At 46.3% G+C, this 13,376-nt stretch overlaps 1 protein-coding gene across 1 annotated transcript in view; it reads right to left on the bottom strand.

Annotated features, from left to right (window-relative positions):
* LOC8032550 overlaps positions 1–13,376 on the bottom strand; it is a 141,506-nt gene that overhangs the window by 92,957 nt on the left and 35,173 nt on the right. The window contains exon 2 of the mRNA XM_040502761.2: positions 7,659–7,868. Coding sequence (XP_040358695.2) covers positions 7,659–7,868 — 210 coding nt within the window. The remainder of the gene's footprint in view (positions 1–7,658; positions 7,869–13,376) is intronic.

Below are 13,376 nucleotides of genomic sequence, written 5' to 3'. Positions count from 1 at the left end.
AAACCGCTAGATTGCACTTTCTCGTCACTCCCAAATTTGCACGCCAGGACGCCTCGAAATGGGCAAGAAATGTTTTGTACCAAATTGTACCTCTAGGTACCGTTCGCGTAAAATAAAGTTTTATTCTTTAATTAAAGCAACCTTGGATTCCAATTGGCTCGCGATCTGGGATCATGTCATTCCCCGTTCCGACTGCAAGCTTCAGCCCGGCGATTGTGTTTGCAAAACACACTTCGGCCTGCACCTGATTTCCAAGACCTATTACGTGGAGCACGAAGGAACTTTACAACTGAACGCACCGAAAAGGTAAGTACTCCCGGCAGAAGCGGTGCCATCGATCTTTTTAAGTGTCCGAAGTACTTGTCCTCGGCGTCGCCAAGCCGCCAAGGAAAGCGCGGAAGAAGCGAGCGCTCGTTTTAGTGAAACTTCTGAAAAGCGACGTTGCTCGCCAAATGAGTCTAGTGCGGCGGCGGTAGTGTGCACCTCCGAACAGTGGTGTCTCCGGTGACCTATCTCGGAAATGAAACAATTTGCGCTAAAGGAGGTACGGGGGAAAATGAGGAAGCATAACCACCAGTTGCGCAAGCCAAGGAGGAAGAAGACAACGTCGCGGGCCCTGTATTCACGGCAAGCGAGCCTGGCGAGACTCCCTCTGAAGCTAAATGCCGTCCCCTGTTGATAACGGAGCACTCGAGCACTTTCAACACGGAATTTGCACCCGTATCTCCGCCGGTGATGTCTTCTACTCGTTGCTGAACGAAGAACTTCAAAATATTTGTAACAGTGCTATTTTTCCTACCCAATCGCAGAAACAGGAGCTTCCAGCAACATTCCTGGCGCAATTTCTGAGGGTACAAGGGACCCCAAAGTAAAGCACAACCTACAGAAAAGAGTGCTGGAGGCGGAAGAAGGAGCGAAGATTCTTTGGTCGCCCTCGCTGCGGTGTGTCCTCAGCTAGCCTCCTCATTTACACCGTAACTGAGAGCCACATTTTAGCAAAGCCCTTGATCAAAGGCAAGCTTCGCGTTCCTTCAAGTGCCGCGCCGCCATTTGTTTCCAAGGGCTACGGGGGACACCGGCCTGCAATGTTGGCGAATTCGACGCTCTATATCTCGGTAAAGAGAGTTGATGGCGTACTCGGTAAAGCCTCTCGCGCATTACTCGCTCGCGGCTAATGTCTCACAAGTTCTGTACAATGGGCGACTGTGCTTTTAAGAAACTCGGGTAAAGGAATAGCGATACTCTAGGCATTGGACGCGTGGCTTGTTTGGTAGCTCTATGCAGAGCAATAAAACGTAAACTTCCCTGAACTCGCCTGGCCTTCACATGTGGTCGGTGGGGGTTTTGACGTCCTCGTAGAAAAAACGAAAAAAAAAAGAAAAAAGAGGGCCAGGAAGCGCCGAAAGAACTCAGGTTCAATCCTTCAGAAAACTTTCATATGAAACCAGAATTCCTACTGCAAGGACGGGCAGGCCCTTTCTTCATCTAGGAACGATTCAAACTCCTTTATTTCCTTTTCAGAGCAGCAGGGCGGCGAGCGAAACCCCAACGGAACCTATATTCAAATGGACGCGAAGACGAAAAGAAGCAACCCACCCGCCTTCATCAAATCGTCTCGAAAGAGACTGGGGGTGTGTGCCGTAGGCCTTAAGCTTCCCAAATTCAGGAGAGAAACTTTGACGGTGAAGGGTCAAAGAGCGAGCCCAGTGTACCTAGATTATGGAGTGTTCTCAACAGCCCGAACGGGATCTCGTGGTTTAAGGGCCGCATTTGCGAAACAAGCTGTAAAGATGAGGCCAAAGCGTTAATCGCCTGCAAGCATCTCCTCTTCTCCGCCCTCTCTTCTACTCTGCCAGCATAAAGCCCACGCACGCGCACTTGCGACCAATAGTCACGTTAGGTGCCCGCCATTAATTTACGAATGTTCCCTCGTGGTCAGTTCCTTCCTCTCTAAAATCTAGGCTTTCTAAGCGGGCCTCACAAGGCATCCCTTTATATATACGGAGAAGGGGTGCCTAATGCTCAAATCGATGGGAGCGATTTTGGGAAATTTATGGCATTATTTGGAGACGGCGGTGGAGGAGGTGGCGGCGGCGGGCCCGGATGAAAAGTAGAAAACCGCGCCCTCTGTCGTCGCCCTCTCTCTCCCCCTCTGTTCATGAGTCGCGATGAAGCAACTGGCGAAGACGTCCGTATGTCTGCCGTGCCACGCCTTCCGAGAAACGCATTAGGATGAAACGTTTTTGGGTCGTATAGACACGATTCTTTTGGGGTTGAATATACATGTACAGTCGGAAGTTTTATAAACATGATATTTACGTGATGGCGCGAGGGTTCGCACGACGCCACCGCCCGAACCTTACGGTTCGGGCGGTGGCGTGTGATTTTTTATGACATGATGAGAAGGAAGCTTACCCTGCCCGCTACACTATCTCGTGGCTGCCGTGCGAAATCGTGATGTTATACGCCCGCTGCGCTATTCGTTCGTGAGTTCTTGATCCGCGTCATGACAGAGTCAGCGCTTTGAATTATTTAACAGCTGCAGGTGCTAGTGCCGCTTGCCGACAAAATCCGGTTTGTTCGAACGCAAAATTAACCGTATGCTCGTGGGGAGGAGAGCCACATTGACAGCGAGTGAGTGACTGCGCTGCGCCGCGCCTTCACCCTCCCCTCTTATAGTCAACTCTGGCCAAACTACGCCTTCTCTAGCCCAGACGCTCTACATCCCCACCCCTTTTGACGTCACCACCGTGGGTTCTTCCTTCTTAACTACAAAAGCGTATAGGACAAAGGCAGATCAAAGAGCGAACAGAGCAAGCGCTCACTGTCAACCCATTGTTTAAAGCATGATAAAAAAAAAATGAAAAAAAAAACTGAATTCAAAATGCTACACGCAATCGCGTGCAAAAAAAAAAATAGAAATTTTTTGCGCGATTGTTTTTTTTTATTGCACTATTTTTTTTAATTTAATTTTGTCGACCTGTCTTTCAATTTCCAAATAATTTTAAATTTTTTTTGCGTTAACGCATGTAGCATTTTAATTGAAGACAGGCGCCTAAAAACACTGGCGCACTCGCAACTAACATTTATTGAAAAAAAACGAATCCCTTATAAAGCCACGAAAAAACCCTTCTTCACGACTAGGCACGCGGTAGACCCTTTTCTGGAATATCAAATTTTTTTGTCGATAAGGTTGTAGACGGGTCACTTGTGCACATCTTGCCTTTTGCTTTGATTTTTAAAGCCTCGTGGACGTCTCAGGATATCTTATCAGGGTATCTGGCCAGAAATTTTGTGTCTTTAAATGACGGGGTGCACTGGCAGCGGCTGCGGTGTGTGAAAGCTTTAAGAAACAGGCAGCGCGCCTGCAAAAGGCTGGTTTCCCTCCGAGTGTTTTGGTGGAGGTGGCGGAAAGCCTAATCAAGAAGTTTAAAGGCATACAAAGGCAACCTAGAGAAAAAAGCACAGTTTGACCTGTTGTAATTTCGTACAAATACTCCGTTACCCACAACCTTAAAAGATAGCTGACCGGTACGACGTACCACTAGTTTTCTCGGCACCTAACACGCTGTTAAAACTGTGCCGCAAAATCCATACTTAAGTTGATGCTGCAGACAAATACATAACTAAACACTGCAAGAAATACACAGAAAGCACAACGGTAGTTGTTTGCGAAATTCCAATGTCATGCGTGTCAGTACACAACGGTCAGACTGGCCGATGCTACAACGATCGCGTACGCGAACATTACGTGGCCACACGAACAACCCCATCTGGACATCTGGCAACACACCGCAGCCACTGCCATTGGTCTCTGTCATTGAAAGACACAAAATTTCTGGCTAGATACCCAGATAAGATATCCGGGGAGCCCCATAAGGTTTTTGGAATCAAAGCAAAAAGCAAGATGTGCACAAGTGACACGCCTATAACTTTATCGACTAAAGAATTTGATTTTCTAGAAACAGGTCTACACCGTGCCTAGTCGCGACTAAGATTTTTTTCACGGCTAAATAAGCGAATCGTTTTTTCAAGAAATGTTAGTTGCGAGTGCGCCTGTGTTTACATCTCTCTTTGTCTTTGTGTTTTTCGGCGCCTGTCTTCGATCATTAACCAACTGACCCACATTGCCATCTTAATGTAGCATTTTAATTGAGTCTTCTCTCAGTTTCGTTTTTTATTTGATCGTGCATTAAACAATCAGTTGATAGTAAGCACTTGTCATGTTGGTATCTTTGTTCTTTCCTTCTGCATCGCGTTTTTCGCATTTAAGACGTTTACCCCACTCGCCCAACAATTGATTTTAGTTCAGCTTTTTGATTGTCATCTGCACGTGTAGAAAGAGGCAAAGAGAATGCGTCTTTGACGCGCGGCGGACGACGAGTTTCGCTATCACGAGGCGGAGGCCAAGCGACGGAGAGGGAAGGAACTGCACGACGTCGTTTCCTTCGCTGCGGCGACCGGCGAAGTTCAGCTCTAGATCTTTGGACAGTCCACTGACTACTCAGGCGATGAGTGCGAGAGACGGGATCGGATCAAAGTGGTCCCGGTTAAAATGGTCCCGGACAAAATGGTCCCGGACAAAATGGTTCCGGACAGAATGGTACCTACTGCAGCTTGGACAAAATGGTCCTAGCGTGGCAATATTTCTTTGCTGTTTGCAGGTTTTTATATTTTATACTCTCAATGGATATTAAAAACTTAGAAAATTGTTTGGGAAATACTCGTGAAGCACAACGCTAGCCCCTTTCTTATTTTAACTAAATTGCAGTCAAGTGGTTGGGCCAATCTGCAATAAATTAATACTTATATCCAATAAAAAATGGCACGCAGAAAAACGTGGAACGAGCACGAGGGATACAGAGACACAACTTTGGCATAGTCCAATAATAAACATTGCTCTGTATCCCCCCTTGTAGGCCCTTATTTTTTGCGCTTCTTTTTTTTCCCCATGCGAGGATACTGAACGCCATGGTTGCAGCTACGGAAGCCACCACCAGAACATCACTAAATACAGGTCTTGTCATCACCGATTTCGAGACTCCTGCTATGAACTCTGCACATGCTGTGTTCGGAGGAGACGTCACCACAAGAGGATGCTATTTTCATTTTCGCAAAAGCACAAGGCGAAAAATTCAAGAGCTGTCTCTGGTGTCCCTTTATAAGGAGAGCGACGTCTTTCGCCTGTTTGTTGGCATGATGAATGGACTGGCATTCCTCTCTTTGGACATTATCGCACGTGGCATTGAGTTTTTGAGGAATACAACTCCTCCAGAAGCGGGAGATTTGCTTGATACGAACCTCGAGAGTACCTATGGCACCGGTACGTATTGCAGAGTTCTCAGAAGGAATGGAACGCTGAGACTCCGAAGATGTGCACCTAAATTTCCTCAGAGGATTTGGAACATGCACGTCGCAACGATGACCGGCGGCCACAGGACTAACAACCTCGCGGAAGCCTGGGACAGGAACTTTTAAAGCATGGTTGGGCACTGCCATACCACCATTTGGAGGGCGATCCACGCTCTGCAGTCTCAACAATCCTCTGTCATTACGGTTATGACATAGAAAATGGTCATACATCTACCAAAAAAAAGGGCAAAAAAAATCTACAAGGAGATGCAGCAGCGGCTTGTAACTCTGTGCACGCAGTACGTGCAAGTGCTCCGCCCCTTGAACGACTTTTTGTGGGGTCTGGGTTATGTCAATACATTTTTGTATTAGGCCTCCGCTTCAGCAGCGTCGACTTCTTGTCTCTTAAGTGGTCCATGTATACGCTCATACTTGAGAAATCAATTTTTGATTTCTTTAATATACATTGTTCAGACAGAGCGATGTTTCTTAAGAAACGGAACACGGTGGTACGACAGGTCCATTTTAGAAAACCATGTCAAGAACCTGTAGTAGGTGTATGGTAATAATTTTCATTCCGGATATCGTTTGGAAGCTCGATAGCGCTAATTTGAAAACAGAATCTCCCGATAGAAGTATATTTATTTCACACGTGGAATGTATCGGTAGAAATCAAGATCCTTTGAGGAATCGAGCAACATGATATAGATAGAAGGGATTAAACATTTGTTTCAGAGGATTATAATGAAAACGTTATTATTATCCTTGAACGCGTGTCGAAATAAAGTTCGAAGTACCAAACCATTTTGCCCTATTAAGAACTCTCAAGGTATTGATAAATTCCCTTGGGACCATTTTGTCCGGGCTGGCTCATGGAACAATGTCCAGGACCATTTTGTCCGGGACCATTTCATCGAGGACCATTTCGTCCTACACCCCGAGAGACAGGTTGTAATATTTGAGGAATCTGACTGCCGCGCGATCTAAGCACGTCCTGTTCTGGACCAAAAGTTCCGCCGCCAAGACAAATAAAGTTTCAAAGTCTGGGGACAAAAAATTAATTGCGCTAGCAACTGTCTCTAATGCCGAATTTGAGCGCAGCTCTTGAGGAGGAGGAAGGGAGGGCACGAAGGTGAGAATATGCCCCTCCTTCTCCTCCGTACCCTTTCCTCCTCCTCGCCTGCTGCCTTCCCGTTTAGCGGGAAATGTTCGCCAAATTTCGCGCTAAATCTAGTGAAAATTTCTCCGCTAAGTTTAGTGAAGGAATTTAGCGAGCAATTTCCTGCTAAATTTAGTGGGGAAACTGAAGTGGTGTTGAGGTCACATGGCGTCAATTTTCCCGCTAAATATAGGGGAACATGTTTTCCGCTTAATTATTGGGAAAGTTTCTCAGAATGCAACACGCGCGGTTATGCCGCCGCCGCCGCCGCTCAACCCGGATTTGGGTGCGTAAGAGCTGCGCTATAATAATAAACATAAAAACTGCTTTTCAAAAGGGCAAAGTGCGAAACTTCTTCACTATGTTGCCGCGGATAGAAACGAAATGACAAGCGTTGAACAGAAAATGAAGGTTTAATAAGCGAACTTGCGCCAGAATGAATAGAAAGAACGAGCGCCGAGAAAACAGAAGGGAGCGTCGGAGGCTGCACCAGCGAGCGTCGCAATGTTGGCGTGACAGCTCTAAGAGCGAGAGTGTGAGTGTTAGTCGGCAAGGCTACTGTGCACCTTATATACTACACTAGGCATCTTGATCATTTCCGCTAGAACGTTCGAGTGTCGAACACTCGAGAGACTGACTCGGCGGGGTCCTTTTCACCTTCTTATATATTACCCTCGGTATCTCGAACATTCGCCCTAGAATGTTCGAGCGTCGCCCCTTTGGGGTAAGAGTAAACGCGAATCTTCTAGAAGTATACAGTAGCGTTTCCTCTAAGTTATGCCCATGGCAATATAGTCAGCTTACGTACGGCTTCTGCTAAGGCAACGATCCATCCCAAGCCGTCCAGCTTGGGATGGAATGTGACTACGCTTCCGCCTCCGGTCACGGCGATTTTTCTCGAAGATCACGGGAATCCCACACGACGTTGGACTGGATCCGATGGTCCGATGGTTCGTAGCATACACTGCGGCCTGACGTAAGGTGAAGCGGGCTATGAAAGAAAATCTACAAAAGCACATCTTTCAACTGCGCAAACTTTGTTTGGTTTGATTATTTCCTCTGTGCCAGTGACTCCACCCCGCAAATAAAAAAATTGGTGATAAAAAAGAAACTATGGTGCTATCCTTCTTTTTTTGCATGTGCTTACCCGCACAGATGGGGACCGGGCGGTCCCAGCGTCCCGCGTAGCAGGTGGCCACGGACTCCCCGAAGAGCGTGAACCCGGGCAGGCAGATGTACTTGGCCACTCGGCCCCGGAAGCGGAGCTTGGCCACACCATTGCGAAAGTAGAGCCGCGGGTTCGGGCACCGGGACACGCTGGCCCTGTCGCGGCGTCGGTAGCCGAAGCCGACGTCACCTGGAAACGGTAAACAGACAATCACATAGCAAAATCTTTTTTTTTTCGTCTTGTTTGGTTCGGGGCTCGTGGGTCTGTTCGACCTTATGCGAGAATCCCCACTTTCGCTTTATGTTTTTTTGCGTGCGTGTTTTTCCACGTGGCTTGAACCCACGTCAAATCAATGGCCATTATGGTAGCCTTGCGCTTGAGCGTGTACCTTTAATATTCTGCCTGACTATAACTTGGCAAACAGCAATGGCTACGGTCGTAGTGAACCGATCGGTGCGTCGGAGCGCGTCGGAGGGAAGCAGGTGACCTCACACTGCCTCATAAGTTTGCCGCGGTGCTGTCCAAGCCGCGGGCAGAAGGAGGTGTCACTTCTGAGTGACGGGCAAATCTTCCAAAGGAACAAGAACGATATCTAGGACAAATTAACGGGGTACCGGTTGAAAAAAAAGTTTCTTCTTCCCCGCATACCAACTGCTTGGGTTGTGCAACTTACTACAACGAAGTTATCAATCCCAATTATCATTACCTTCGGTTAAGACATCTGCACTTAAATTATTCGATTACTTGTAGACACAATTAATTGGCTTTTACTTGAAAAATGAACCGTAACTTCTTCGATTGCTTCAGATATTCGAATATGACAATTTTGTCTGTAGGTTTGAAAACGGATGTTTTGTACTGTCGATTCTTCTATTAGAATGGCCGAATTACAAACTACTCACCTTCTTAATCTCCCAATTTTAACCCGATAGCGTTAAGAAACTCGTGTCGCTAAAAATCGGACGTCGGTGGCGTTGGAAAAAAGTCGGCGTCGGTGGCGTGAGCGAAAATCCTGATTGATTGATAGGATCATGACGTCACAGCCACTTGACCTCGCACGAGAATTTGAAACAAGCCACGAACCTCATGTCGGACGTGACGTTACGCGTGAAATAAAAGTGATTTCAAAACATTACTTGTAATGTGAATGAAAGGTCGCCCCATGGCACAAATGATTACAATTTATACTGTAATTCATTTGCCTTAAAGAAAAATGTGAAGAATTTGAGGCGGGATTCCAAGCCACGACCCATCGGTTTCGAGACAGACAAGCTACTGACCAGGCCATGCAAGGCACGCTTGCATGGCGAATGAGAAGGCGATGTGCACGGGGCCCGATAGCGCTATAGCGTCCCGCTCTTAAAGGCGAAGCTTAAGTGCCCTCCAAGTTTTGGTTCACCATCCACCTGTTGGAGACTTGGTTCGAGGATTCCTTTGTAGGGAACTTGTACAGACAATGGGAACCATTGCAAAATAGAGCGGAAAATTTAGGCGGTTACAAATACTTTCAGTATTTCCAAAATAATTCGGACTACACTGCTAATTAAATTCGTAGAGTAGTATTCAAATGATTACAAACTTACTTTCGAATGTAATCGATTACAACTAATTTGATTACCTGTAATAAGTACCTAACAAGTCAGGTTACGCCCTCGCCCCTGTACCTTCGGTAAGAACTGTCACATGCTTCGGGTCCGAGGGCTCTTATTGCCTCGAAGGGGCTGTAGCGTTCCCCGCTTTGCCAAGTTACCGTGAAATAATGTTTAAAGCTATATTCGAACCGCGGGCCGTCGGTGAACCTCCGTAAACGGTATCCCCGCGGGCTAGATCAGGCAACGCCCCCGCGTGCATGCTGTAAAAATATTTTACTTTCCGCTTGTTTTATTTTCTCAAAACACAGCAACAAGGGTAGTCTACACCAGTTAATCCATCGTGCAAACAAAAACATACAAAAAACAGTGCATTTTTCTGGTTCGGTTTTATTTCGGCCTTAAGTTTATCTCCGTGCGGTTTTTTTGTTTTATTTCATTGCATTGCACCTATTTGACCCTCTGTTTTGCACAGGGCTCTTAGATAACCACCTTATGCAAAACCACCTGGGGTAAAATTAGATATTAAATAAAAGAATATGAAATGTTCACTGGGCTACTTTTATAACACTACAAACATAGAGTTAAATGCCGTGGAGAGTAGCAATGGTAGATCAAAAGGCATTGACTTTTTTCTGGGAACATCGTGCTTGGGTAGAATATTCAATTCATAGCTAGCGCATTCTAATAGAGAATACGTTATTTGATAGGTCCTAAATGTAACCAGTTGAATTTTGAGTAGATGATATCTGTGAGGGAAAGTATTTAACGCTGACGTACAGTATGCATCTTTTTTGAACCATGGTTTAAAGTGCTAAAACGACGAACACAAGAGAGAAGACAAACAGGGGCGCTACTGACAACTGTATATAAAAAAGGAGATAGACGTTTATACCGTATATCGAATCTGACACGAGGTCGTGTATGAAATACCCCGAACGTGTGAAAAATCTTGCGTTGGGCAAAACCGGAGGATGCACCAATGAGCGTTTGAGAGAGCATGCACAAGGTTTAATGACAAAAGATGGGGCACATATTCTCACGCACTGTAGCGCCTGCAAATTTGAGTCACGGTTCAGTGACACAAAGTTTCTGGGCAAAAGCAAGAGTCAAAGAGCACGCGATCTGCAAGATGCGTACTTTATCAAGAAAAGGGGCCACAATGCGTCAGCGACTCGTCGATTGCATTTTATATTGCCGAGATACGTTTTCCTTTTTTTTATTCATGTAAACTGCTTGAAGGGCGTATATCTCGGGGCATGCTTAGCCTAGGTGACGATAGGTGTGTCAACATGTTGATGTACTTCTATCTTCATTTTTCAAATGCAGTTGTTAGTAGCGCCAGTGTTTGTCTTCTCTCATGTGTTCGTCTTTTTAGCGCTTTTCACCATGGTTCAAGACAGTCATCACCAACTAGCCCAACAACAGGCACTTTCACAGTATGCACCTTTTTTTTTTACAGCGAAACTCTGTATGACTCGTTGGTCGGACTTTCTCGTGTCTGTGTCCTCACAAAAAAAAAAAAGAAAGAGAAGTTTATACATTACGCATACCATATACAGCACAGCATTCCGCTGCACTGAAGAACAAGCATAAAACAAGCATCCGAACCACATAATTCATGATAAGGCGCTCCTGATAACAATGCGAAGCACGTAGCGCTCATTGCATACGTTTCGCGTTAAAGATGATTGTTCCGCAAGCTGCCGCGGCGACGGCAGCTTGCGACGGTGTGAGTGACGTCACTTGCCTTTCATATATAAAACAAGAACCTGCCTAGAAACTGATTTCATTGTTGTTGCAGCACCGCTGTGGGTAGGCCACTCATGGTTAGGACTCCCGAGGAGCAGCGTGAATACCTATCTAGCATGTAAAATCTTAAAGCACAACTTGTATACGAGTATCGTGGGGAAATCTGCATTGGTTCTTTAATCCCCATCAGCATGGTTTTCAGAAAAGACTATTATGTGGAACACCATTATTCGATTTCAACCATGCCCTGGATATTGCTCTCTAGATAGCAACTATTATTAAATAGAGTACTTCTAGATTCTATGACAATGTTTGACACGGTGCCGCACATCTTACTAATAGACCGATCTCATGGCCAGTGTCATTACGCCACTACGGCCGCCATGCATCGTAGAAGCTGTAGTATTTCTGTACGCTCAAGAAAGCAGCTGGAAGTCTGCGCGAGCAGCACGAGGTGACACGAGCTTGTCTCGTGACTGGCGCTTGCCTCCTGTGAGCTACAGATATGGCGGCGTCACGCATGCGCGGAACGCTTGGAGAGATCGGTCTGTTAGAAACCTTAACAGCTGTAATATTAATACAGAAGTAGTTCCTGGGATGACCGAGTACCTGAGGCAACGGAGCCAGTTTGTCGTCGTAAGTTGTACATAGCCATCTACTGCAATAGTCACATGTATCACTGGGGTAGTTCCTATTGTGCCGCTTTTGTTTTTCTTATGTATTATTAGTACCAGTGAAGGGGCAGTGGCGCAGATGAGACCGTTTGCAAATGACGGCGTTTTATACGGGACCATTGCTTATGCTGAAGGTCATAAGGCAAGGTCCTAGCCGAATTAATATGTGGTGCTTTAAATTTCGTATGCAGTTAAATTTGGGGAAATCAATTCATGTCATACGCAAGGGGAAGCAACCCGTATGACATTTATAACGTCGTATTATCAAACGTATCTAACTATAAATAGTTGGGGGTAAATTATACAACTGACCTGAAATGACACCACCACTTTGATTACGTGGTGGCTAAGACTGGTAAAACGTTAGGAATCGTGTGACGTAATCCTCGAAACTTCAAACCATCAATCGTAATGATGGAAACAACAAAACCCGAAAGTTTCTCCATAAAGCGTGTGATATCAGTTCTAAAATAAGCATGGGTCGTTTGGGCTCGTGCTACAGTGGGTGCCAAGGGGAAACTAGAAAGGCTGAAAACTTAGCCGCTCGTCTTGTTACCGGAAACTATGACCGTCGATTTCAGCGGGACACACAGATAACTGCTTCTGTAAGATGCTCTGAACTGCTCTGAACTCGGAGAAAAATAGCTCCTTTGAAGTTCTTCCAGAGAATGTACACTCGTGAGCTGGCATACAAAGAAACATGTACGGACATAACGCGACCGCACTATCAATCGGACCGTGTTGACTATACTCAAAAGGCACAAGAATGTTCGTCTAAAACAGCAATACTTTGAATCTCCTTTTCTCCAGTAACTATGTATGACTGCAACCGATTGTCACGAGGAGCGAAATCTCGCGCTCTACAAATCAGCCCTTTTGAAATGTCTGCACCAAGATTCGTCCGGCATTGCTTGGTCACATTTTCTGGACATGTATTGTACATCCATTCGGAGTGAACTGGGCTCAGGTGATATTAAAAACGAGCCTAAAGTCAGTGTTCCGCGAGGACTCGGATCCAATGTGCTTCGTGTACGAGCAATGGGGAGCGCCAATGTTGCTTCACGGACATCTGAAAAGGGCCTAATAGCCCCTTTTTGAAAGTCCGTCAAGCACGCCTGGCGGTTTCAATTTGCCAGTATTCATTTGGTTGTGCATCGTAGCGCTGTGCGGTTGCGAACCCGACATCGTAATGCGACAGGAGCCCTTGAACGTTTATTCAGCTGCGGCCGTAGTTTAACGGAAATTTAGACAGCATAGTAAACTTATGCAAGGACCAATTTTTTTGTGTTATGTTCGGCTTCTTGATTTTTTTACGAGCTGCCGGGGGCATGCCTCAAACCGCATTTGTCCCCGCTGTTGTCAAAAAAGGCATGGCTCTGCTGCCGCAGCGAGTGATTGGAACACTTTTTAGAGCGCAGCTCTTAGGGGCCCGTTCCCGGCTTGAGCGGCGTCGCCGTCGGCGTAACCAAGGTCATCCCAAGGTCACGTGACCCCCCAAGGTCACGTGACCCCTCCCAAGGTCATCTCAAGGTCACGTGACCCCACGTGACCCCCTGAAGGTCACGTGACCCCTCGAGGTCACGTGACCCCTTCCAATGTCATCTCAAGGTCACGTGACCCCAACATGACCCCACGTGACCCTTTGAAGGTCACGTGACCCCAAGTCACGTGACCCCTCTGAG

Source organism: Ixodes scapularis, unplaced genomic scaffold (assembly GCF_016920785.2).
Source record: "Ixodes scapularis isolate PalLabHiFi unplaced genomic scaffold, ASM1692078v2 PGA_scaffold12__126_contigs__length_90152505, whole genome shotgun sequence".
Taxonomy (NCBI): domain Eukaryota; kingdom Metazoa; phylum Arthropoda; class Arachnida; order Ixodida; family Ixodidae; genus Ixodes; species Ixodes scapularis.
The sequence above is the reverse complement of the archived record's forward strand: the minus strand, read 5'-3'. Positions and strand labels throughout refer to the sequence as shown.